Below are 27,047 nucleotides of genomic sequence, written 5' to 3' on the forward strand. Positions count from 1 at the left end.
TTAATTAATTTAAAATAGGTTCCTCTTTACCTATCTTCTGTTTCATTTGTGTCATATTGTTGTGTGTTTCTGTTTTGAAAACTATTCTTTTGTAGAAAATGGAAGCAAAATTTGTATTTTCCCCTTCCTATTGTCACCAGTGACAAGTTTACCTTACTTCCCAGGCAGTGGGCTTATTGTTCCAAATTTTTTTGAATTGAATGCAGCAAGAAATATTCTTTTCTTTCCTTCATGAGACTGATGTTATTTGGAGTTAGAAGTGCACACTCCCCTATTCATCATTCAAAACCTTCCTTTTAAATTATTAAACTAAATCTTCAGGGATTATAATCCCCAATAATCTGTATTTTGTTGACCTAGAGTATATTTTATTTCATCTTTGTCATCAAAAGAAATTCTTAATCCACAAATGGGTAATGAATAAAAGGAAAGACTCAAGGTTTCATACTTCAAGGCCTGTTTGGAGAAAATTATCCCCAACAACAAAAATTATTTTATGTGTTTGAATTATTCATTTTTTCTGAGAATAGTTAATGACTATCTGAGAAAGTATGATGATCTTAATTTCTGATAATGCAAGATTATAGATGCTAGACTTTTTATTGACTACCATGAGGACAGACCAATGGAAAGTTTGGAAAAATATCCACATGTGTATTTTCCTAATACATAGTACCTGCAATATTACCTTTCTGGAGAATCAGATTATCCCAGGCAAATGCATCTATTTGGCAATAAACCAAGACATCACTCTGCTGATTTTCTTCCCTTGTAGAACCAAAAACTGGTTCTTTACAGCTTCAGAATTCAATCACAGCAATTACAATTTCTCTAACATTCATTATGGCCAAAACCAGCATGCTATATTGTGGTTTTCATATTCCCTTAAAAAGCAAGCACATCCCTGATCCAGACCCTGGGATTGTGTAGGTAAATTGCTAAAAGCTTTAAATAAGAAAATGTAGTATATTCAATTTCTTTAATAACAGAATTCTAATTCCTTTTTTCTTCAGAATTTTGGCTTTTGATATTCTTTGTTGGATGAAATTGTATAAGATTTCATTAGCTTATAATTGAAAGACATAGAGGGAAGGGGTAAATCACTTTAAAGAAACTAAAGTAGAAAAATAAGACAAAACATATAAAAATCATTTTAGACCCTCAATTTCTTTGAAAAAAGCTGGCTTAAACCCACAAAGTACTCTAAGTGATGATATATATTTCATCTCTGCTCTTTAAGGAGGAGCTGGCAGTAACGTAGTAGCAGAGTTTTAGTTGAGTAGAGTATAAATATTTATGTTCAGGTAGTTTTGCTTTCTATCCTGAAATAAGTTCTATATTTGGATAAAAACATGCCTTCTAGAAATATACATCATAGTGTGACTTCTGTCATGGATTGAGGGCCATCTGGCTTTCTAATAAATGGCAAATTAATATGTTTCAGAATACAAGTAATTCCATGAAAAGTGTAGGTATATAGATTATATAATATGCATATTGATAAATTTATGTTACTTTCATTGTTGCACGGATTTTGTGGCATTGTTAATGACTTAAAATTTCCTATTGGTATTAAAACTAAGTACATCCCAAATGAAAGATACACACCAACTTTGTTTTAAAAGAAACAGTATTTATTAAGAAATTATATGCTGAATTCTCCTACAGTCTGTGAAGATGGTTTCTTCCATTTCCACAGCACAAGACAACAGCTAAGAGCATCTGGAAAACACTTGCAATGCTGGGGGATGGAGACTTCCTAGCAATAGGAGATGAAATGAGTGATGTATGCACTGATTTGGACTTCTGTATCCAAAGACAAGACAATCTTCTTTGCCAATCTGGTTCTCACCTGTATTGGCATTAAAACCTGTCCATAAGATCTCCTACTTAGACCAAAGTACTGGGTATTAATTGAATCATTTCAGTTTAGTCAAGCAAAACTGAATGCTCAATTTAATCACAGGTCAAAGCAACAGTCCTTTAACTATCGAATCACATCTGAAATATGTGCATTCTTTATTAATAAAAATGGTGCTTATTGAGGGCAGAAATATAACTTTTTCAAGTATTTTCTCCTTATGATCTGAAGTACTTTAAACTATAAATTAAAAATAAATTATAAAAACTAGCATACAATGCATCTTTTCTTACAAGACATTTTTGGAAATAAGCTTTAAATGTAGAATTGCAATATCACCTGACTTTTATATATGGTCAACAGTAAAACATGCTAATCATAAAAATAGCTTTTACAAATATACATTTGTATACAGTGTCTCCCTTACCATTCATAAATGTCCTTCACGTTTTAAGACTTAAAAAAAAGCATAATTAGCAAAGGGAAAAACACATTTACAATCTAAACCATAAAAACCTGACAATTATACAGCTTAGAACATAGAAGAAATGGAATTCCTAAAATTGAACAATACTGTCCATGTTATTTATTTGGGTTTTTATAAATTGAACCAAAGATGCTGCTCTCCATTAAGAAACCTCCTTTCACATTTCTGGGGGTTGTCACAGTTTCTCTTTTCTGCTTTCATGGCATCCTTCATTACTTCAGATCACTTTATCTGTAGAAACTGAGAAAAAAAAAGAACATTTTAAAATATATAGATTTATGTTTCATTGCTGATAGCATCTATATATATTTATATATAGAGAGAGATGTATAGATGTCTGTGTGTATATAAATATATGTTATATTTTAAGGCTTAATCAGGAGAAGGATAAAAGAAGTCTTAAACCTTTGGAGTTCCTTTCATGGCGCAGTGGTTAATGAATCCGACTAGGAACCATGAGGTTGTGGGTTTGGTCCCTGGACTTGCTCAGTGGATTAAGGACCTGGTGTTGCTGTGGTGTAGGTTGCAGATGCGGCTTGGATCCCGCGTTGCTGCGGCTCTGGTGTAGGCCAGAGGCTACAGCTCGGATTAGATCCCTAGCCTGGGAGACTCCATATGCCTCGGGAGCAGCCCTGGAAGGGGTAAGGAGACAAGAAAAAAAAAAGTCTTAAATCTTTAGGACAAATAATTTTGAGAAGTTTAAGTTCTCAGGTCCTTTGTTGTACACAGTACTAAAACCATTTATATTTATATAATGATATAATTTTAAAAAATACAGCTAATTTGCTGTCTGAGAGCAACAATTTTTTTCGACCGAATTCTTGTCCAGGTCAGGCGGGAATGACTTGAAGTTCTAAGCTAAGGAAAGAGATTTGGGTTGCCATGAATCTTTATTGCCCCTAACAAGAATGACCATAGGATATTTTTCCTCTGGAAAAAGCTTTGAACAATGCATTCTTAAGCCTTATGTACCCAAGATAGGAGAAAAAGCCAATACAGGGCTCTGATCTGAGTTACACAATCTTGGTTGGAAAAGAAGAAATCTGGAAGCAGGAAGGACAGTGAAAGACTCATGGTAAAACCATGAGGCAGAAAACACCATATGAGTCAAAATTCAATTGGCTGAAGAACTGAATTGAGGAACTGAATATGAATATGATGATAAAATATACAAGATTTCAGGAGCTGGGAAAGGCATTAACTTATCCTAGAACTCTACCATGTTCCAGATCTTTCTATTAGGTAAAAAAATATAATTACACCTATTATCCATAAACATCAAAGGATTTTGGGCATTAGATGGGAAATCTATGTATACAGTTTGAGGTTCAAAGACATGCAAATCAATGTATCAATTTGGATGGGAGTTGCTGTTGAGAAAAAATCACGCATCAATTGTCAATATTGAGGAAGCAGAATACTTTGCACTGCTCCTTGCTTTCAATCCCAGAGGAGAACTAAAAACATTTTTGTCTTTGAATTTGGGTACAAAAGTTGTCAAGGAAACTCTAACATAGTTGAGCACTGGATAGAATAACACTTTACAGCTCTAACAGGGTGTGCTGGTCCCTATGGCTAGCAAGTCTCTTCTCTGCTTATGGAGGGCAACTGGCCTATGAAAATCCCTGTTGCAGCAGTAGAAGGACAAGGAACCCTTTCTCATGGAGTCTGAAATACTAAAAGGTATGGGCATGTCTGAGGATCACTGAGGTACAATCTTAAGCAGAGCAAAAGAATACTTATTTAGTTAATTTTTTTTATCAGAGTATAATTGACTTACAATATTGTACTAGTTTCGGGTTACAGCAAAGTGAATCAGTCATACATATAATCTCCATTCTTTTTTCCCATATAGATTATAACAAAATATTGAGATTTCCCTGTGCTATAGAGTAGGTTCTTGCTAATTACCTGTTTTATAGAGTAGTATGTAAATGTTATTCCCATCCTCTCAATTCCTCCCTCCTCCATGGTTTCCACAATGGTATCACTAAGATTGGTTTTGAAATCTGTGAGTTTGCTTCTGTTTTGTAAATAAGTTCTTTTGTATCATTTTTATTAGATTCCATGTATAGTATATCATATATTTGTCTTTTCTAACTTACTTCACTCAGTATCATATTCTCTAGGTCCATCCATGTTGCTGCAAATAGCATTTCTTCATTCTTTTTTATGGCTGTGTAATATTCCATCATATATATGAATCACTCGCATTTCTGGGCATATGTACAGAAAAGACCATAATTCAAAAAGATACAAACAGTTCACTGCAGCACTGTTTACAATAGCCAAGGCATGGGAGTAACCTAAATGTTCATTGATAGAGAATTGGATAAACACTTACTTAGCTTAAAGCAGGGAAACTACTTCCATACAAAGTGATAAGACTGACATGGGCTATGTGGGCTCTTTATTTCCTAGTGAGAGAATATTCCAGGACCAAGGCCCATTCTTTGGTGGCTGAGTGAGGGCTGACAGAGGGCACACACAGGGTGCCTTTCCCAACATTGTTGATCCCTTATGAGTGGCCAGAGAATTAGATAACTTGACCTTATATTAAAGTTCTGAAGCCTGTGTTATAGAGATTGTGGAAAAGACTGACATGACAGTTGAGATGATGAAAATTGCTCTGGATATCTGCAGCTTCATGTCAAATGTCCAGCCAAGATCACTAGCTGAAGGTATTGAGTGAACCTGGATAGTATTTCCTCTTCCTTTCTGGGTGTGCAACTTTCACACTCAAAAATAGAAGTACAACTCAATAATTTTAGTTAACTGGATGTCATCATGCTTAGTGGGTACATCTTTTAATTCTAGAAAGATTTAGCATTGAGTATAGATATTTACAAGAACAGAAACCACAGTACTAATATTTCTGTGTTAAGAAATCTGTGAACATTTGGTATTGTAAACACTTTTGTGTTATTTCAGAAAATTTAGTCTATTAGCATGATAGTCTTATGATTTTCACTTAGTTTTATGCAATTAAGAATTGATTGATGGGGTTCCCATTGTGCTTCTGTGGGTTAAGAACCAGACATAGTGGCTGTGAGGATAGGAGTTTGATCCCTCAGTTGATCACTCAGTGGGTTAAGGATCTGGCATTGCCACAAGCTGCAGCATAGACAGATGTAGCTCAGATCTGGCATTGCTGTGGCTGTGGTGTAGGCCTGCAGCTGCAGCTCTGATTCAACCCCTAGCCCTAGAAATTCCATATGCTACAGGTGTGGCCATAAAAAAAAACAGAATTGATTATGACATAGGATTTCAATTTTGTGGTCTGAATCTTACATCTGCATCTATGTTTGTGTGTGATATTAGAATGTCTAAGATAATTTTAGGCCATCATAGAGACACACTTAACTTATTAGATTTTAAGAATCATTTCATTCTCAGAAAAATTTTATTTGTTAAACCAGACAAATGTGGTACTTAAAAACATGGTATATATTAAATTTACAAATGCCACTTACAATATTTGAATGCATTTAACGAACTAATCAGGGACAATCATTTTTCAAAGGACTCAAATATTTTGTAAATTTTTCTCTACTTACAATAAATATAATCCTCATAATAAATGCCTAACAATCTTGATTTAAATATATGTATATGTATAACTGATGCATTTTGCTGTAAACCTGAAGCTAATACAACACAAGTCAACTATATCCCAATAAAATTAAAAAATATCATCTTGAGCGATTACCCTATAAAAAACCTTTTATAAATCAAAGAACTAAAAGGAGAAAATATGTACTGTTAATGGTATTTTCTCTAGCTAAAAGCATTTTAAAAAAAACCTTTGTATCCCTAAGAGAGAAACCTTCATGGGCGGCTAAGTACGTTTTGAGCTTTTGATGTCCTCTCTCTTTGCTTCTCTCCTTTATTCCCTCTTTTTTTTTCTCCTTCCTCTCTTCTTCCTCACACAAATTAAACTGTATCTGCACTGATGAACCACAGATATATTTTTAGAGATGAAAATGTTATTCTTTGTGTTTTTCATGTAGTTCCAGGCTGTGTTCGTGTATGTGGGAGGAGTCAATTAGTCTTTAAAGCACAAAGTTTTGAACTTATGGCTCAAAGTTGGCAGGCTACTTTTTGTGTGGTGTAAAGGAAGTTTTATACACTTCCCATATGCACATACTCCAAACTATCCCTTATCAATGTGAAAATGAATACCTTAATAAATATAATTAAGCAGCCTATAGAATGTTACTGACATGAAAACATAAGGCATCGTGGTTTGGGGGATATTGATGGATAACACCTGTGTGCAGGAAGGAACCTAGGCTCTTTATATGCTTGCATTGCACTCTCACTCTTTCCTCCAAGGCTTCCATTGATCACTTTCTTATTATAGCTAGAAGATGCTTAAAATGCTGTAGCAGCTGTGTATGTAAAGTTTACAAATCATTGTGTTTCTTCAGGTTAAGTCATGGCAGATGACATTAATTTACTCTATTCTTACACCATCCCGCTCATCTCAAAAGAGATAATGAATGGTTGTTTAGCAACGATCCATTTTGTTAAGAAGAAAAAAACAGTCTGCAGTTTTTTTTTTTTTGTGCGTGTTCCATTACCCCTGGAATGATTTCTCCGTAACCCTTCCTTTACTCCTCGATGGTAAATGATTACATAAAAATAATTATCTTGGAAAGAAGAAAGGCAGGTTTGGAAATAATTTATTGAAGTCGTACTTCCTTGCCATAAAGCTTTAAAGCATTTGCCTGTCATTAGTACCAAACAAAAGTTTCATTAACTTTGCATTGTGAAGTAGGTATTATTAACCATATGGATACAAGCCATGAATATAATTCTTATCCAAAAACAACAGCAAAATATATTCACCCTGCTTTCTGTAGATCTTGTGGTCTGAGAAAAGGCTAGCTGTTTGCTTCTAAAGGCATGGGAGAAACAACTGTGACATTCTTGCTGCCTTTTTCTCAAAGATAACAGTCACTTAAGGGGCTGATTGGTTTAGTATAATGTGAAACTAATTGTGCTTTCCTTCTCTTGAATAGTGGTAATTTATCTACTGGCTGTAAAGGAGTTTGGAAGCTTTTAAAATAAATTCTCCTGATGATGAATGCTTTTTCAGCTCCCAATCTCGCCTATTTTTGAAAAACACAACAAAAAAGCCACTCAAATGGGCTTAGTTTGTACTGAACCAAGCAATTTCCTTCTGTTTGACAAAGATGAAAAGGATAGTATTAATTTACAGGGAAAGCACATTTAATTTTAAACCTCATGCATTAATATCTTTGAAATAAAATAAGAGCAGCAATACATGGAATAAATATACCTTATTTACAGTTCTTCTAAAAAACTCATACTTTTAAAGAAATATTCTTTCTTTAATGTCAGAAGTGCTTCTGTTATTTTTCTCTGATTGAGACTTATAACTAATAAATAGAGAAATACAGATCATCTATATTTTTATGTAGCATCTATGAAAAGCAAAAAAAATGTAAAAGAAAATATTTGGATAATGCAGGCTATATAACATTTTATAGAAAAGTAGGTCTCATGAGCAGGAATAATCTGTATTTGTTGTCACCACTGATCATGTTTATTAAGTAATTATTCAGCCAATCACTTTTTATAGACAGTGTGAATACATCTGGCTTTTATAAATCCCTTACTACAAATGAGATCCAACTCAATTCAATTCAATATTCTAAATAACATAAACAGATTCCAAGCAGCAACTGCTAGTTATAAATTAAAACTTGCCTTCTATTATTGAGCTCTTGGTGCCAAAATTGCAATATATTTTAAGGAGAAATAATCACATCAGAAAATCCATAATGGAATGGAAACCAGGAGGGTAGTAACTCACTGGAATGGCTACAAAAGAAGGCAGCTGCTCTAGGAAGTGATTCTTGGAGTCTGAGAGTCTCCAATGCTGGGTGATGGCCATTTAAGGAAGCAGGCAACAAAATACAGAAGTGTAGTAACCAGGCAGAAGTCAGAAATAAGCCGATCAGATGGTCTTCTAAGATTTTTAACTCTAAGATCAAAAACAAAATTATCATGGCGGGAATATGCCATGTCTCTTAAGAGAATCTGAAGGTTTCAGGGTTTTTGAGTCTTGATTAGAACATAACTGAAGTCTATACAACCAGTCAAAGAAAAATAGTGTGTAGATCTGAGAGAGACTTTTTTGGCACTGTAAGCAGAGAAAAACAGGAGTCTTGGAGGGCAACTTGGTTGTGCCATTCAAGGGCTGTTCACAGGAGAAGGCAGCCATGCCCTGGAAGCGAACTTGGCCTGTAGTGACAGGTACATTCTTAACACTGACGTGGCCATGTCAGGTACTATCAGAAACTTCAATCAACTCTCTGTTCACAACGCATGCTTTCCAAGCAGAACTTCTGATTATAATTCCAAGCAAGGGAGTTCCCATTGTGGCTTAATAGTAACAAATCTGACTAGTATCCATGAGGACTTAAGTTTGATCCCTGGCCTCCCTCAGTGGGTTAAGGATCTGGTGTTACTGTGAGCTGTGGTGTAGGCCAGCAACTACAGATCTGATTTGACCCCTAGCCTGGGAACTTCCATATGCCTTGGATGCAGGCGTAAATAGACCAAAAAAAAAAAAAAAAAAAGCATGAGCAGTTGGCTTACTGGTAGAGAGTGCTCAAGCCAGAGAACATTGGGCTAGCCTCTCTTTCAGTTAGAGGTCTCCCTATAAATTCATAAACAAATCTGGATTGGTATGCCAGCCTATTCCAGATTGGCTACTTCACACTGATCTGAGGTACTGCTTCACTCCCAGTATGCTGATAAAGAAATTCCAGGAGGGAGTTTCCATTGTGGCACAGTGGAAATGAATCTGACTAGTATTCACGAGTATGCAGGTTCAATCCCTGGCCTTGCTCAGTGGGTTAAGGATCCGGAATTGCCATGAGCTGTGTTGTAGGTTGCAGACATGGCTCGGATCCCGAGTTGCTGTGGCTGTGGCACAGACCGGCAGCTGCAGCTCTGATTCGATCCCTATCCTGGGAACTTCCATATGCTGCAGGTGCAGCTCTAAAAAGCAAAAAAAAAAAAAAAAAAAAAGTTCTAGGAGAATGGAATGGGAGGCTGGCCCTGGGCTTTGGATTGTGGAGTATGGTAATGAAATCTTGTGGATCTGCTTCGCTAGCCATTCTCTCCTGGTTTTACCAATACCTGCCATGTGCACTTAAAGGTCAGGCAATATTTATAAAGTCATGTGTCAAGAAATAGAGGACTTCATCAAATCTGAGCAATAACGAATCAGAAGTCATCTAACCCTCTCTTGCTATAGGTGAAAATATGAAGGCACAGATTAGTTAAGAGACCTGCCCAGGCAGTTGGTGGATGCCCTGACTACTCCTGGGATCCTGACTTCTATTGAAAATTCTTTTCATTACACTCTTGGTTTTCAAACTTGTGGTCAACTTGTGGGCCTCAGAATTACTGAGTGTGTTTGCTAAACTCAGATTGCTGAATTTCTGATTTACTAGTGTTGTGGTATGAATGTTGTGTCTTCCCCAAATTTGTATGTTGAAATCCTAACACCCATTATGATGGTATTAGGAGGTAAGGCTTTGGGGTGATTAAATCAAGAGAAGAGAGCCCTCAAAAATAGGATTAGTGCTGTTATAAAGGAGGCCTCACAGAGCTCCATTCCCCCTTCTGCCATGTGAGGACACAGTGAAAAGACATCAGTCCAGGAGCTAAGAAACAGGCTGTCACCAAACACCAAATCTGCTGGCGCTGTGATCTTGGACTGCCCAGCCTCCAGAGCAGTGAGAAATAAATGTTTGCTGTTGATAAATCACCCAGTCTGTAATCTATTGTTATAGTAGCCTGAATGGACTAAGACAACTAGGTCTGGAATGAGGCCCAGGAAATTGCCTTTCTTTTAAGTCTCTGAGTGATGCTAATCCGGGCATCCTACTCTTTGAGAACCACTTCATTCCCTGTTGAGAGGCAGTCCTTGTGGGCCCCTTGCACTCTTACATGTCTTGCTGAGTATGCTAACAGCACAAAACTCTGATTCTTTCCTGAAAGCCACTTCTTAGGATTATTTATTTGGTTGGCAGTCCTGAGAAAGGAAGATGGTACTCAGGAATGTACGATGTTTTTCTGCAATAAATCTTGTCTCCCTCTGGAGAGAGAACAGGCTTGCTTACTGCTTGATAGGAAACTGTATTTCCTAAACTCAGCGTCACATGCAAACTGGGTGCATGCAAACTACCTGGCCTTTCATCTGGGACTTGGGTCTTGAATTCAGGATACCAATGCAGCTACCCTGATACTTGTACTCTCTTGCTGTGAGGAGCAGTCTTTTGTTTCAGGGGTCTTATGTCTTCTTTCAATATCCATAGAACTAGCTTGTATAATTATTTTGGTGGGAGTACTTCTGCTTCAGTTGTCCTAAATGCTACCATACTTATTTAAGTTGGGTGTTAATTTATGACCCTACTTACAGTGCACGTTACCTATAGTGATTCTTGGCAAGTTCATTGGCCAACTATCTCTGGACTTGCTACTGCTCATTCTTACTGCTTCTTTCCTACCTCCGTCCCATTTTCTCTCTCCTTACTCACTTTCCCTCTAATTCCTAACAATTTAGTTTTCTAATTTTTTTTTTTTGTCTTTTTAGGGCCACACCCATGGCATATGGAGGTTCCTAGGCTAGGGGTCAAATTGGAGCTGTAGCTGCTGGCCTATGGCAATGCCAGATCTGAGCCTCATCTGAGATCTACTCCATAGCTCACGGCAATGCCAGAACCTTAATCCACTGAGCAAGGACAGGGATCGAACCTGTGTTCTCATGGATGCTAGTCAGATTTGTTTCCACTGAGCCATGACTGGAACTCCCTAGTTTTCTAATACACACCCATTATTCTGTCCAATATTCCCATGTTGTTGTCTTATTCTCCAGCTATTTTTCACCATTGATGAAATAAGTGTGACCAAGAGACAAAACCTTGCTGTTTATGCTATAATGGATCCAAATCATTAGGCTTTGTTATTCTATAATCAAATGAAAAAAAATGAAAAAGACTGGGAAAATCAGTAATTTTCTATAGCATTACAGGACTTACTACGTAAGTAATGCTAAGATGTTTTATGTCCTCTCCTAAAACTGAAGAAAAATATAAAACAATGTTACTACACTATCATAAAAGTAAAAACAAAACAAAATTAATGTCAATTAAACTTTATTTACTGAATCTAAATAAACTATGTTCCTACAAAGTTATTATAAAATGATGGCCAAACTTCTGGCATTCATGTTTTAGTGTACGACATTGATGTATAGATATAATATAAAGTTTTCGATATTGGACTGAAATGAGAGTGCAAATGTCAAATTACAATTAGAAATGCCATATTCTTTATAGATATTGGTTTGGGACATGCCTTACTATATGTGATTTTTAAAAACTCTTTTCTGAGTTAATTGCATCATTTCCTGTATCTAATTATTGCTATCTCTGACCAGGACATAGTGCAGTGATAGTTTTTATATCTAGACACACAGATCGTTTGTTTCTGGAGTACATTTCATTTGCTTGAAATCACAAATAATATTCCAAAAAGAGGCTACTCTTTTGGATTCATTATTGGAACAATCTAGAGTGATGAGATTTAGCAAAGCCAGGAGCCATACATGGCCTTTCTATTGTCACTGAAGAAGCATCAACAGATCAGAGTAAGGTGTGGTTAAGCAGGTGACCTGGGATTGTAGAGTGACCTTGTCTACTCTACAGTCTACTCAAAGAAGCAGGGCTCTCCATGGTACATAGCTTGGGCTTGACTGGTTTAAGAGGAGATATAGAACTCTTTACCTTACAAGGAATCTTAGTCCATTTGTGGGTAATAGTGGTTAGAAGAGAATTTGCTTCCTTGAGCCTAAATCTGCTAATCAGCTGAACTATATATTGAGACAAAACCAAGAGAGTATGGTGACAAATCAGACATCCAGGAAGCATTTGAGAGACATGGAAGTACCAGGAGGGTCTCATTGATGAGATATGGATTCAGGTTATTTCTCCAAAGATGTCCAGAGAGGGGAAGGCTGAGACTAATTCCAGGGGGAGATGGACTGCTGTTAAAATATTATGGCTTTAGGAGTTCCTATTGTGGCTCAGTGATAATGAACCTGACTAGGATCCATGAGGATGTGGGTCCAATTTCTGGGCTTGCTCAGTGGGTTAAGGATCTGGCATTGCCTTGAGCTGTGGTGTAGGCTGCAGATGCAGCTTGGATCTTGCCATACTGTGGCTGTGGCACAGGCTGTAGCTCTGATTCGACCCCTAGCCTGGGAACTTCCACTTGCCATGGGTGTGGCCCTAAAGAGCAAACAAAAACAAAAACAAAAATAAAACAAAACAAACCAAAAAAACCCCCAAAGAATATTATGTCAATAATTTGAAGAATAAGACTTTCTTGTTTTGATTGATTTATCTATTTATATTGGGGGACCCCAGTTGTTTCTAGAGATAGTCAGATAAGGCTGTTGGAACAAACCTAGAGAAACTGTACTAAACTTACAGAGAAACAACATGAGTGTCTTATAGTCTGAGGCATCTGAATTATTTAGCTAATATTCCTTTAATTTGCCTAGAGACTGGGTTTGGGTTATTCTTAGAATATAGGATTAGGTTATGTTTCTAAGTATGGACCACGATCTTCATAATACCTTTTATTTGTATAGTGCGTGAAGTTTATAAAACACTTTATTCCCATTTTATTTTTATTACAGCCAGCGAGTGAGGTAGTGATGTAGTTTGCAGGCAAAAATCATCCTCATATTAGTCACTAATTCTTGGATCACAGAGTGAGTGTCTTGACTAAATCAAACCCAGGCTGCTTTATTTAACAGCAGCGCTTTCTCTAATATTCTACTCTGCTCAGTTGTAGGAATGAGGATAGTAGCGAGGCAGACTGGGCACATAATTAATTTCAGCACAGGTGATCTCATCTGGGATGTGAAAATAGACTGGTGCTCTGAAGATGAGTGGACAAAAGAGATGGAATTACTGGCAAAGTCCTAGGACTTGCACATAACCTACCACTTGCCTTTCTCTGATTTGTAGCAGATCTGCTTGGATTTTTTTTTAAAGTTCTGTCTTGAATTAATTCAAAATAATTTCAGTTAAAAAACTTGCTTTAGACCTCTGTCTATAGGACTGACATTCTATGTTGTAAAAATACATTTGATTAGTAAAAAAGAAAATTTAACTCCAGAGTAAAATACATAATGTGAGTTACAAGTTTTATTTAAAATGTCTGTGTAAAATTTAATTAATTTGATGCTGAAAAATAATCAACCACATTGTTAAATTATGTGACTTACCAGAGCCTGGATATTCTGTTATAGAAAGTAACACATTAACATTCCTCTTGATTTTTCTCAAACTGTTCCCAGATACTTTTTAAAGATTGTGTTTTGAGTGTTTTGGGTTGACTGACAATCATATTTGAGTAGCTGAATTGATAAATTATAGCAATTTTATTTGGCACATAACTCCTATTTGATTATGCACCAATTTCTGATTTCTCGTGCTAATTATATAGTGTCTAACAACCATTAGTTATTCCCAATGCTAGTGGTAATGATAATTTTAGGATAATACTCAAAATTGCTTAATTCCAGCGCTAGGAGTCAAATGCTGATTAATGCTAAGATTATTATGAACTTTGAAATTTTACACATTTTACTATTTTCTATAATTCTTTGGGTAATTAGTTTTGACACTGTAAAAAGAAATATTTTAAACATTATTTTATATAAGACAGAAAAATGTTACTTAGAATTGATTGATGAAGGACATTAATTGTAAAAGCCCTTGTAAATTGTATGGTTAATTCATGATGATTCAGGATATCTGGGGAAAGGTTGTCATGGTTATTTAATAATTCTCATTTAATTAAATTTACTGTATACACCTGTCAAAGAATAAGGATATAATAAAATAGCTTCAATTTTAAAATTGAGCAAAATTAACCTGAGAGAGCAAGTGACATAGTAAAGTGAAAAAATACACTATTATTTTATTAATAAAGCCTTATTATCGATTTATTTGAGAAATACAGTTTATCAAAAAAATCTTAAGGCTTTAAGCTTTGAAATACTATCAAAATACACCTAGCACTGAAGTTATGCTGGATCTGATAAAATCCTGAATGAGTCAGAGAGATTTCAGAATCATAGTACCATGGATTGTCATGATTATTTAAAAAAATCCCAGAATTTTAACAGATCCAGAAGAAATTGGAAATTGGACTTTATCCACCCTATATATGACCTATGTCATATCCACTGTGTTTACTCTTTGAAATAGGTTTTGGATACCAGCTCACTTACCTGTTTTTCCTCTACTTATTATAAGAGAATATAGAATTTAGAAATAGTATCAGTTATATGACCATTCCGGAAAAGAACAAGATAAATAACAGCTATCATATGATTCTGCAAATTCCACTCATATATCCAGAGAAAACCATAATTCAAAAAGATATACGTGCCCCAATTATCATTGCAGCACTATTTATAACAGCCAAGATATGGAAGCAACCTAAATGTCCACTAACAGAGGAATGGATAGAGATGTGGCAATTATATGCAAAGTAATATTACTCAGCCTTAAAAACAATGAAATATTATCATTTGCAGCAACATAGATGGACCTAGAGATTATCATATTAAGTAAAGTAAGTCAGTCAGAGAAAGACAAATATCATTTGATAGCTTACATGTAGAATTTAAAAATATATATGAACTTATTTCCAAAACAGAAAGAGACTCACAGAGAAAACAAACTTATGGTTAGCGAAGAGGAAAAGGGGACAGGAGGAGGGATACATTAGGAGGTTGGGATTAACGTACACACACTACTGGAGTTCCCGTCGTGGTGCAGTGGAAACGAATCTGACTAGGAACCATGAGCTTGCAGTTTCGATCCTTGGCCTCGCTCAGTGGGTTAAGGATCTGGCATTGCCATGAACTGTGGTGTAGGTCGCAGACATGGCTCAGATCTGGCGTTGCTGTGGCTCTGGCGCAGGCTGGCAGCTGTAGCTCTGATTCAACCCCTAACCTGGGAACCTCCGCAGATGCGGCCCTTGAAAAGACGAAAAAGACAAAAAAAACCCAAAACGTATATACACTACTATGTATAAAATAGATAACCAACAGGGACCTACTGTTTAACACAGGGAACTATATTCAATATTTTGTAATAACCTATAAAGGAAAACATTCTGAAAAAGTATATATATATATATATTCTTATATAAAATATAAAACATTTTATGTAAGGATTTATATATATTCCTTATACATATAAATATATAAAATTTTACATATAATATATATTTAAAACATAACTGAATTGCTATGATGTATGCCTGAAAATAACATGACATTGTAAATCAACTATACTTCAATAAAAAAGAATGAAATAGCAAAAAAGATAAGTAGATTGTTGGGGAATTTTAATTCAATAAATTGATGAGGTAATTTAACATAAACTAAGTTATCTCCTAGAAGATTTCTGTGAACAAATCTGTCCCAAATCAGAAAATAAACTTTTTATCTGAAGAGGGTTTTTTTTTTTAATACTTAGATTCCTCTAGGAAGTCACACTTTATGGACCTGAACAGAATGCTGTTATCATCACCTGTTCATCGGATTTGACTTGGAAATCTACAAAAGACTTAACAATAGCTAAACTGTGTTGCACTGTGTCTGACTGGCTTTCTATTGTATCACTCACATCTGAGTAAGCACTGTGTGGTATTACTTGGCACATAAATAAAATATAGCCTATATTTGCAATGTATATCTGAAACTATAAACAATTTCTACAGCATTTTTCAAATACTCATCTTAATGAAGAAAAGTCTGAGGTATGAGGCAAGAAAGTCACTTGCCCAAGGTCTTATTGAAGGTGAAAAATAAGTCCAGTCAAGAATGCATTAAGTGGCCGTTACTGTAAGTGGCCCTTTTCACAGTTATTACTTGTCCTTACTGTAAAGTCAAATTGAAATAAATATTTTATTTGAAATAAACATCACAGAACAGATGCCCTGTATATGAATGTAGGTATCTCTGTGTTTTCTGCATGAACCTGCCTCCAGAAAATGGAGTCCTTGGTGGGACTGGGGGAACAATGGTTCAGATGAAGTTTTAGACAGAATGTCTCCATTTTGTCTAATGGGGTTTTGGTAGATGAGTGTTAGGAAGCCCATAGGGAAGGCATCTATTTTGCAGATTCTCTATTTTTGCTGCTAACACTATTTTGCAGATTCTCTATGTTTGCTGCTAACAATATAGGCAAGTAAAAGAGCGAAGAAAATTGGCTTCTGGGTCTCGGAGAAGAATTACAAACATTTACTTGTTTATTTGCACATAGCCTTAATACATTTTAAACAAATAAGTTTTATTTTAGGAGGTGATGGACAATGTTATTTTATAACTGGACTTCTAGCTTATTTTTTTTCTTCTTACAGCACTATTAGTGCCTTCCATACCGATAAAGCAATAATAACAGCAAACAGTTATTGAATATTTTAGTATAACCATCTCATTGGCTGAACCCGTCTGAGCTACAAAAAAGAATAACCAATTTTATCAGAAGAAAATATACCATAATAAAATACCATACCTCAGGTAGGAAAAAATTCAATTATATAGGTGGTTTTTTTTTAACCCAATTTGCTTCCAGATATAGTTACTTCATTTTTGTTCACAGGGATAGTTCAGAGAAAAATGTCCTTGCTTAGCATCAGTTTTCACAGAGATCAAATGTGGCTCCAAAGATCAGGAAATTAAATGTAACTTACATTTTAAAACTGTTTAAAATTCTGGGAAAATTTGAAAATAACTGGTTTCACAGTTATTACTTTTCATATAAGTACTATGATATTTCAAGTTGTTTAAGTTCATACAAAGGTGATGAAAAATTTTAGGAGTTCCCATATGTGGCTTGGTGGTAATGAACCAGACTAGTATCCATAAGGATGCCAGTTCAATCCCTGGCTCCACTCAGTGGATTAAGGATGCAGCATTATGAGCTATGGTGTAGGTCCCAGACATGGCTTGCATCTGGCTTTGCTGTGGCTGTGGCTAGGCCAGCATCTACAGCTATGATTTGATCTCTAGCCTGGAAACTTCCATATGACATGGGTGGAGCCCTAAATAGCAAAAAGAAAAAAAAAATTTTAAATATATGACCTTAAATATTTTTTACAGGAACAAAAATTGTTTTTTTTTAAGCACGCAGATAAAATTCAGAGGAATGAAGTGCAGTCAAGGTATTTAAGTGAAAAGCTATGCATGAGATTAGAAAGAAGTATAAATTCTGTAAAATTCTGGGTACATTTCTGATGTGATCTAACAATTCAATTTGCATGCAAAATTCCTGCCAATTTCAAGCAGAAAACTGTGCAAGGCAGATGACTGCAGGAGGGTGATGGCCAATCAGAATGTCATTCAGTCATCATCTCATCAGGAATGAAGTGCAGGGCAGCACCTCTGAGCTCCATGTTCCCAGAATGGTACACAAACTGATCCAGGTGCCCAAGATGTTGTTAGGTGGGAGATGCGTTAAAAACATTGACTCCTATCATAAGAAAATTGCACATCTCAGTGTTCTTCCAGTTCTGATCACATTAAACAGAAAGTTTCTGCTCTTGCTTATTCTGATACTTCTTCTTCTTCTTCTTCTTCTTCTTCTTCTTCTTCTCCTACTCCTTCTCCTTCTTCTCCTTCTCCTTCTCCTTCTTCTTCTTCTTCTTCTCTTCTTCTTCTTCTCTCTCTCTCTCTCCCTCTTTCTTTTTCTTTTTAGGGCCACACCTGCAGCATATGTAAGTTCTCGGGCTAGGGGTCAAATCAGAGCTGCAGTTGCAGGCCTAAGTCACAGCCACAGCCACAGCAACACCAGATCCAAGCAATGCTGAATCCTTAACCCACCGAACCAGGCCAGAGATCAAACCCACAAACTCAGGGATACTAGTTGGGTTCTTAAACCCTTGAGTCACAATCAGAACTCCTCTATTTTCTTTTTTCTTTTCTTTTTTTTTCAAATAAGAGAGAGAGAAAGAGATTGAGAGAAGCAGGAACACAAGTTTTTTTTATCATATGAAAAAAGAAAGCTTAATTTAAAAAGAAATGTTTTGTCTTTTCATTTCATTTTAAATAAATATTCATTATATTTATTTAAAAATACATCTCTTGCTTATGAAAAAGGATACATGTTTTTTTATTTATTGGAATGAATTAAAGTTTAGTTTTAAAGTTACAGTTTTTTAAAAATACCAGGTTGGGGGAGGGATGGATTGGGGGTTTGGGATTGGCATATGCATACTATTGTATATGCAATGGATGGTCAATGGGGCCCTGCTGCATAGCACAGGGAATTCTATCCAATATTCTGTGATAACCTAGATGGGGAAAGAACCTGCAAAAGAATGGATATGTGTGTGTATAACTGAATTACTTAGTTGTACAGTAGAAATTATCATAACATTGTAAATCAACTATACTTTAATAAAAATAAAAAATCAAGTTAAAAATATTACCAATGATGTATAGATATGGCAAAAATCATAAAGGTACAGCACACATTAAAATCAATAAAATTTGTAAACATTAATCTGTGAAAATGTCTAAGGTCACTGGAATCTTGCAGACTCTGGTTAAATCTTGATTCTGCCTTTATTATAAGTATGACCTTAGGGAAGTTACCTAACACCTTTAAAACCAGTTAACTTGCAAAATACCTACTCCCCAAAGTTGTTTTAGGCAATACATAAGTTAATATATATTAAAAAACTCATTTTTATTCCTGGAAGGAGGTGAAAATGGAAAAATTACTGTTTCCTGTCCTCCAGGTTTTTTTTTTTTTTTTTTTTGAACTGGAATGAAATAAATATCTTCAAACTACAAACTCACACCAGTCAGAATGGCCATCATCAAAAAGTCTACAAACAGTAAATGCTGGAGAGGATGTGGAGAAAAGAAAACCCTCCTACACTGCTGGTAGGAGTATAAATTGGTAAAACCACTATGGAGGACAGTATGGAGGTTCCTTAAAAAAATAAATATAGAATTACCATATGATCCAGCAGTCTCTGTCTTGGACATATATCCAGGGAAAACCATAATTTGAAAAGACACATGTACTATTTACAATAGCCAAGACATGGAAGCAACCTAAACATACATCCACAGAGGAATAGACAAAGAAGATGTGACATATAACAGCAGTATATTACTCAGCCATAAAAAGAATGAAATAATGCCATTTGCAGCAACATGGATGGACCTAGGGATTATCATACTAAGTGAAGTAAGCCAGTCAAAGGCAAATATCATGTGAGATTACTTATATGTGGGATCAAATAAAAATGATACAAAAGAACATATTTATAAAACAGAAACAAACTCACAGATTTCAAACCAATCCTATGGTTACCATAGGGGAAACTGTTGCAGGGAGGGAGGAATTGGGAGAGTGGGAGGAATTGGGAGGGTGGGAATAACATATACACACTACTGTATAAAACTGATGACTAACCAGAACCTACTGTATAGCATAGGAATCTACTCAATTGTTTGTAATAACCTATATGGAAAAGAAGAATGGATATATTTACATGTATGACTGATTCATTCTGCAATACATCTAAAACTAATACAACACTGTAGGTCAACTATACTGCAATAAAATTAAAAAAACTTCTCTAATATAAGAAAGGGAATTATATATATGTGTGTGTGTATACACACATGAATATATATACATATATGTATATACATGATTGGGTCACTTTTTCATACAGCAGAAAGTGGCACCACATTGTAAATCAACTGTGCCTTAATAAAATTTTTAAATAAATTGAAACATAAAAAACTCTTCATCTCTCTTGCTATGTGTAATGTATATATTATATCATATTTTTTTCAGCTTTCTGCCTTTTAAAAGATAAGCCTTTTTCTACATTTTTACAACTAAGCTCCAAAAGATTCCACAACTTGTCCAATTCAAATAGCCTTAAATGGCAGGGATAGATGTTATTCCCAGTAGATTACAGGCTATCAATGCTTGCTTTTAGGAAATGTTACTGAACACTAGTGTTTTTTTTAAGGCTGAACATGTGTCATACAGAAGTTTCCAGGCTAAGGGTTGAATTAGAGCTGCAGCTAAAGCCTATGCCATAGCCATAGCAACACGTGATCTGAGCTGCACCTGAGACCTACACCACAGTTTGTAGGAATGCCAGATCCTTAATTCACTGATCAAGGCCAGGGATTGAACCTGTGTCCATGCAGAGACTATGTTGGGTCCTTAACTTGTTGAGCCACAGCAGGAACTCCTACTGAATATTTTTAATCTGTATTCCTAAAAATGTGACAAGAAAGAAAATAACAAATATGCATGAGGGATCCAGAATAATTACAAGATTCCAATTGCTAAGAATTCTTATTAGGCTTCCAAAGGCCTGAATTTTCATTTCATCCCGGGCTACTCTGGAGCTTGTGACTTTTCTACATTCAGAGCTATCCTTGAGACAGTAAAGGTTTGTCATGCAAGATCCAGAGGTAGAGTGAGCCTGATCTTGTGGCCCAATTTGTACTTGTGAGAGTTTTATGCACAGGTACAGCCAGATGTAGACCCCAACTGATTTGATGATAAAGACACAGTGTAATGGGGCAGTGGGGTGAGAGGGTGAACTGAAAATGCCCCATTTCAGTTTGAATGCTGCCTGAACACAAAGTTCATGCCATTGAGAGAAAATACATTTAGGAGTTAACGTCCAAAATATGGGGCAAGAACTGGAAAATGTTGGCGCTATTTAGACAATTAATCTCATTTCCACTGTGATCTTGTCTGTTGAGCTATGAGTAAAATGGAAAAAAAAGACATTTTTCCTTTCTTTCCATTTCTGATTTAATGAAAAGCTTTCATACCTTTTCCCATTTTTTTCTGTCACAGATAATTAGATTCACTGTAGCTTGAACAGGTATAACATTAGTTCCATCAGAAATACGGCTGTTAATGACTTTCTTAGCTTGCTCAGGTACAAGTTTCTTGCATTGATATTTATCAAATGATCATAGATAACGATTTAACATTTTTCAGTCTGAAGAGTTTCTAAAGTTCAGAGCACTCAATGTTTTAAAAACTAGCTATAAAAATAGTAAGGTCCTATGCATATAACACACTTGGTAATGGATACAAAGGAGGATTAAAATTTTTTCAAGCTTCAAAAAACATGCCAGTCATTTGGTGGATAAAATTCTTAGGCCACTAAATCCAACCACCTCTGGGAAAATCATTAGAGCGTCAGTATCTACAATTAGCTAAACCTTTCCAGAAATGTCTATTCATCTATCCAATAACTACAATATTGGAAAATCATCATGTATAACTTGAACATATTTTAACACTTTAGATGAATGAAATGCCTGATATATTTAAGAAATAGCTTCTGATATTTCCAGATAGAATACTACTTGTGAATAACTTTCTTTTTTTTTTTTTTTTTTTTGTCTTTTGTTGTTGTTGTTGTTGCTATTTCTTGGGCCGCTCCCGCGGCATATGGAAGTTCCCAGGCTAGGGGTTGAATCGGAGCTGTAGCCACCAGCCTACGCCAGAGCCACAGCAACGCGGGATCCGAGCCGCGTCTGCAACCTCCACCACAGCTCACGGCAACGCCGGATCGTTAACCCACTGAGCAAGGGCAGGGACCGAACCCGCAACCTCATGGTTCCTAGTCAGATTCGTTAACCACTGTGCCACGACAGGAACTCCAAAAGGCACCAGAGAATTTAATGGAATATGCACATGACATACCATGGTGCACAAAAGCAACATTAGAAACCAGGAAGGGTGTACAGAAAAAGTCTGGATAAAATTTTACGACTTTAAAATGATATTTCTATGGCTGCAGTGCCATTTTTAAAAATGCCCTTCTAACTAATGCAATTTGTAGAGCTTTTATGTTTTTCCTAAACTGGCTGTAATTCTAGTTAAAATAATCCTTTAAAAGTCAAATGAAGCAAATTTATACCTACTAGGCAACTGGTGAATTATTTATTTCTCATGGGTAGCTGACAGAAAAAATGGAAACATTTTCAAAATTTGTAATAAGTTTTGCTGAGCATACTCATAAACATGTGTTCACATATTTCAAAATTATTTTCTTATATAAATGAAATTTTTTCTTTTGGTTCTCTTATGCTTTACACCATTTTCTCAAATGATTTTCATTTCTTAAAAATACTGTGCAATTTCTTTCATTAGTGTCTTATAGTTTTTGGAGTACAGGTATTTTGCTTCCTTATATAGGCTTAAGATATTGATGAAAGAAATTGAAGATGATACAAATAGATGGAAAGATATACTGGGTTCTTGGATTGGGAAAAAACAATATTGTTAAAATGACTATACTACCCAAGGCAATCTACAGATTCAATGGAATTTCTATTAAAATGCCAATGGAATTTTTCAAAGAACTAGAATAAATAATTTTAATATTTACATGTAAACACTAAATAGCCAAAATAAGCTTGAGAAAGAACAGAGCTGGATGAATTACACTCCTGAATTCAGACTATACTTCAAAGTTATAGTAATCAAAACAGTATGTAATGGAACAATGGAACAAGGTAGAGAGCTGGGAAACCAACTCATGCACTGATGGTCAATTAATCTATGACAAAGGAAGCAAGAATATACAGAGGACAGTCTCTTTAACAAGTGGTACTTGGAAAACTGGACAGCTATATGTAAAAGAACAAAATTAGGTCATTTTCTCACATCATAAACAACAATAAACTCAAACTAGATTAAAGACCTAAATGTAAGAATGGATATTATAAAAATTCTGGAGTAAAACATAGGCATAGGCATAACACTCATTGATATAAATCGCAGTGATTTTTTTTTGATCCATCTCCTAAAATAAAGGAAATAAAAGCAAAAAATAAACAAATGGAAACTAATTACCTTTTCACAGCAAAGGAAACCTCTGATAAACAGACAACCTACCAAAGGGGAGAAAAGATTTGCAAATGGTATGACTGATAAGGGATTACTATCCAGCACATATATGTTGCTCATAAAACTCAACATCAAAGAAAAATCAATGCAATTAAAAAAAGGGCAGAAGACCTGAATGTTTTTCCAAAGAGGAAATGCAGATGGCCAACAGGGATACAAAAAGATGTTCAACATCACTAATCATCAGGGAATGTAAATAAAAAACACAATGAGATATTATCTCACACCTGTCAGAATGGCTAATCATCAAAAAGCACACAAACAACAAATGTTGGCAAGGATGTGGAGAAAAGGGAACCCTTGTACACTGCGGATAAATATAAATTGGTGCAGTCACCACAGAAAACAGTACAGAAGTTTCTCAAAAAACTAAAAATAGAACTGCCATATGACAAAGCAATTCCTCTCCTGGGTATACATTTGAAAAAACCAAACCCACTAATTCAAAAAGATACATGCACCCCAATGTTTGTAGCAGCACTATTTACAATTGCCAAGATATGGAAGCAACCTAAGTGTTACTCACAGACGAACTGATAAAGAAGATGTTTTATATATATATAAAAGCAAAAATAAACAAATGGAACCTAATTACCTTTATATATATATGTGTGTATATATATAATGGAATACTACTCAGCCATAAAAAGGAATACCATTTCACCATTTGCAGCACCATGGATGAACTTGGAGGGCACTATACTAAGTGAAATAAGTCAGACAGAGGAAGCCTAATATAAGTATATATTATCACTTATATGTGGAATTAAAAAAAATAGTGAATATAACAAAAAAAGCATACTCACAGATACAGAAAACAAACTAGTTGTTACCAGCAGGGAGGAGGGGCCACATAGGTTGGGGAAAGGGAGGCACAAACTATTGGGTATAAGATAGGCTCAAGGATGTACTGTATGACATGAGCAATATAACCAATATTTTGTAGTAACTGCAAAGGGAAAGTAACCTTTCAAAATTATATAAAAATAAAAAGATTAAAAACATATTGTGCAAATGTTAGTATTTGTAAACACGACATATTTTTTAAAGTTTAAAGTTTCCTTAAAGGTAGAAATTCAGAAAACACTGGTTGATTAGCGATGGTTAAGAAAATTTACCTTGTACTTATACAACTCTTCACCTACGATAGGCCCTCTATTTAAAATAGCCATCATATTTATTTTCTTCAGTGAATTCCAAATAGACCTTTTAATTGGAAGGTTGAAATTTAAATAATGATGAGGGAGTGCTTTATAGTGCACAATCAAGTAACCATGAATTTAATAATCTAGTAAGTGTATTAGTTTTATGAAATATGTTCAGATCGAAGAATGTCTCTTACTAGAATGGGCACTTCCACTGAAGAACGAAGGAATTTTTTTTTTCTTATTTGCTGTCTTTTACTAAAGCTTAAAAAGGTCTCTGTGCCTAATAATCATCTAACAGATATTCGCTGGCTGACTGAATCAATATGATATGAATGGAGAAACATATATACATTATCTAGGATAAACTATTTCTGTTGCATAAAATCTAACATCACTTGGAATCTCTTTCAAATAGATTTTGTCTCTTGGAATTTGGGAATAATTTATAAGGAGATAAAGATTTGTTTTCTTCCTAGAATCTTTTTAAATTTTTTTATTTTATTTTGTGTCCTTTTGTCCTTTTAGGGCCACACTCACAGCATATGGAGGCTCCCAGGCTATGGGTCTAGTTGAACTACTGCTGCTAGCCTACACCAGAGCCACAGCAATGTCAGATCCAAGCTGCATCTACAACCTACACCACAGCTCCTACAATGCTGGATCCTTAACCCATTGAGCGAGCCAAGGATCAAACCTGCAACCTCATGGTTCCTAGTCGGATTCCCTTCCTCTGTGCCACAATGGGAACTCCCTCCTCCTAGAGTCTTTGAAGAGTATATTTACTTAATGTTTGGCTAGACATCACAAGAATTATACTATGTGTTTTATCCATCTGGCACAAAAATAAGTATTCTGAGTCAACCACATGTGTGGGCTCTATTAAGAACCCTATGTTACCAATATGAGAATGTGAAATCTTACTCATCTTTAATGGAGCCATGAGATTTAGTTCCTAGGCAGCCAAAGGATGAAATATCTACTCTCTATATAGAACTCTTATATATGTATATGTATCTATGTGTTTGATGCTTTGGGTGGGAATCTCTGCCCATAAGTGACCTAATTGCTGCATTCAGATCAATCTGAGGAGACAAAGGTTTCAGTGGTGAAGGATAGGTGGTGGGTGGTGGGGTAGAGTAAAATCTAAAGGTCAAAACATAAAAATCTAGAATGTGTCAAGTGTGATTTCTTATGGCTACATACATGATAGACAAATCCTTCTCGCTCAATGGGATAATTACGTCGTAGTCTCTTATTTCCTGATCATTTCATTTCTTCTTGGTATCTATCTCCCTAGAAATGAAAAAAACTTTCCCCCAACTTGAAATCACTGTAACTTTTGTCAGAGATTTCAAGTGGTTCTATGTTCTACAAATCACTATACCTCAAGTCAGTAGCGGTCTCAAAAAAATGTCTTGATGTGTGACATAAGATTGCTAATAAAATATGCTGGGATTTTAAGACAAAGTTATAAGGGGACATGTATAAACAGTGTAATCAAATTCTTTAAATTTTTTCTTTTCCAAGTTATTAAAATTTCCTAAAACTGGTACTTCCAATAAATTTTGTTACTTAGGGGAGAGATTAAGTCAGCCACACATGGATACTCCAGCAGGGATTTTTATAAACATGATCTTATTTATTCATCTCAATAACTTGTAAAAACTTCCTCTAGTAGAGGTGGGAATGAGCCTGAGAGTGTCAATGATTTGCTTATGGTCCTACAGCAATTTAAATCTTGTCCATCTAAATCTAAACCTCAAATAACCCTTCTTATAAATGAATTGCTAAACCTGTATCTGTACTTTGTAAGGGTAAATGAAAATGCTTTTTTTTTTTTTAAATTTAAAAAGGATAAAGTAATACTCCTTGCCCCTTTCCTTAGAGTGGCCTAGCAAATCTGGGTCCTTCCTCTACCTTTTGGCATAGAAAGAAGTCTCATTAGGGATTAATTCCACTCTCTAATGCTTACCGTTTAGAGAAATCTCCAGGATCAAAGGCCAAATTACCCCTAGCTGTGGGATAATGTAGAATTTTACCTGAGCCATGTGATCCTAAAAAACAGTGAAGGTTAAGAACCGTCCTCTGCCCCTCAATTCCACCTCTGTGCTTTGGGGAAGGCTTATTGCAAAAAACCATCCTCCCATTATAACTCAGATAAGATCACTGATGCCTCCTCATTGACCTACGACACAGTAGACACAGACCCTCCACATTCCTATTCTTAGACCCATCAATGATGTGCTGAACAGTTTTATCCCTGCTGATGTGTGAGAATAAAGGGCTTGTTAACCAAACTTTGCATAAACTTCTCTCCTTCTGAGACTCTGAACTTTGGCCCACCATCAGCCTGAGTCAATACACAGCCCCTCCAGAAGGATCCCTCCTGCAAATTGGCTGGCCCTGGGATAAAACATTACCTAGTCTGTTATTCACTATGTCACAGTTTCATCCCAGTTCCCAACATCCAGTTCCTCCTAGCCTTGTTTACTCCTCTC

General features: G+C 35.6%; 1 protein-coding gene across 18 annotated transcripts in view; it reads right to left on the reverse strand.

Moving 5' to 3' along the window:
- RALYL (RALY RNA binding protein-like) overlaps positions 1,613-27,047 on the reverse strand; it is a 774,288-nt gene continuing 748,853 nt past the window's right edge. For all 18 annotated transcript variants that reach the window (XM_021090630.1, XM_021090635.1, XM_021090620.1 and 15 more), the window contains one exon: positions 1,613-2,588. In XM_021090630.1, the coding sequence (XP_020946289.1) occupies positions 2,571-2,588 (18 nt within the window). In that variant the 3' untranslated portion in view covers positions 1,613-2,570. The remainder of the gene's footprint in view (positions 2,589-27,047) is intronic.

Source organism: Sus scrofa, chromosome 4 (genome assembly GCF_000003025.6).
Source record: "Sus scrofa isolate TJ Tabasco breed Duroc chromosome 4, Sscrofa11.1, whole genome shotgun sequence".
NCBI lineage: Eukaryota > Metazoa > Chordata > Mammalia > Artiodactyla > Suidae > Sus > Sus scrofa.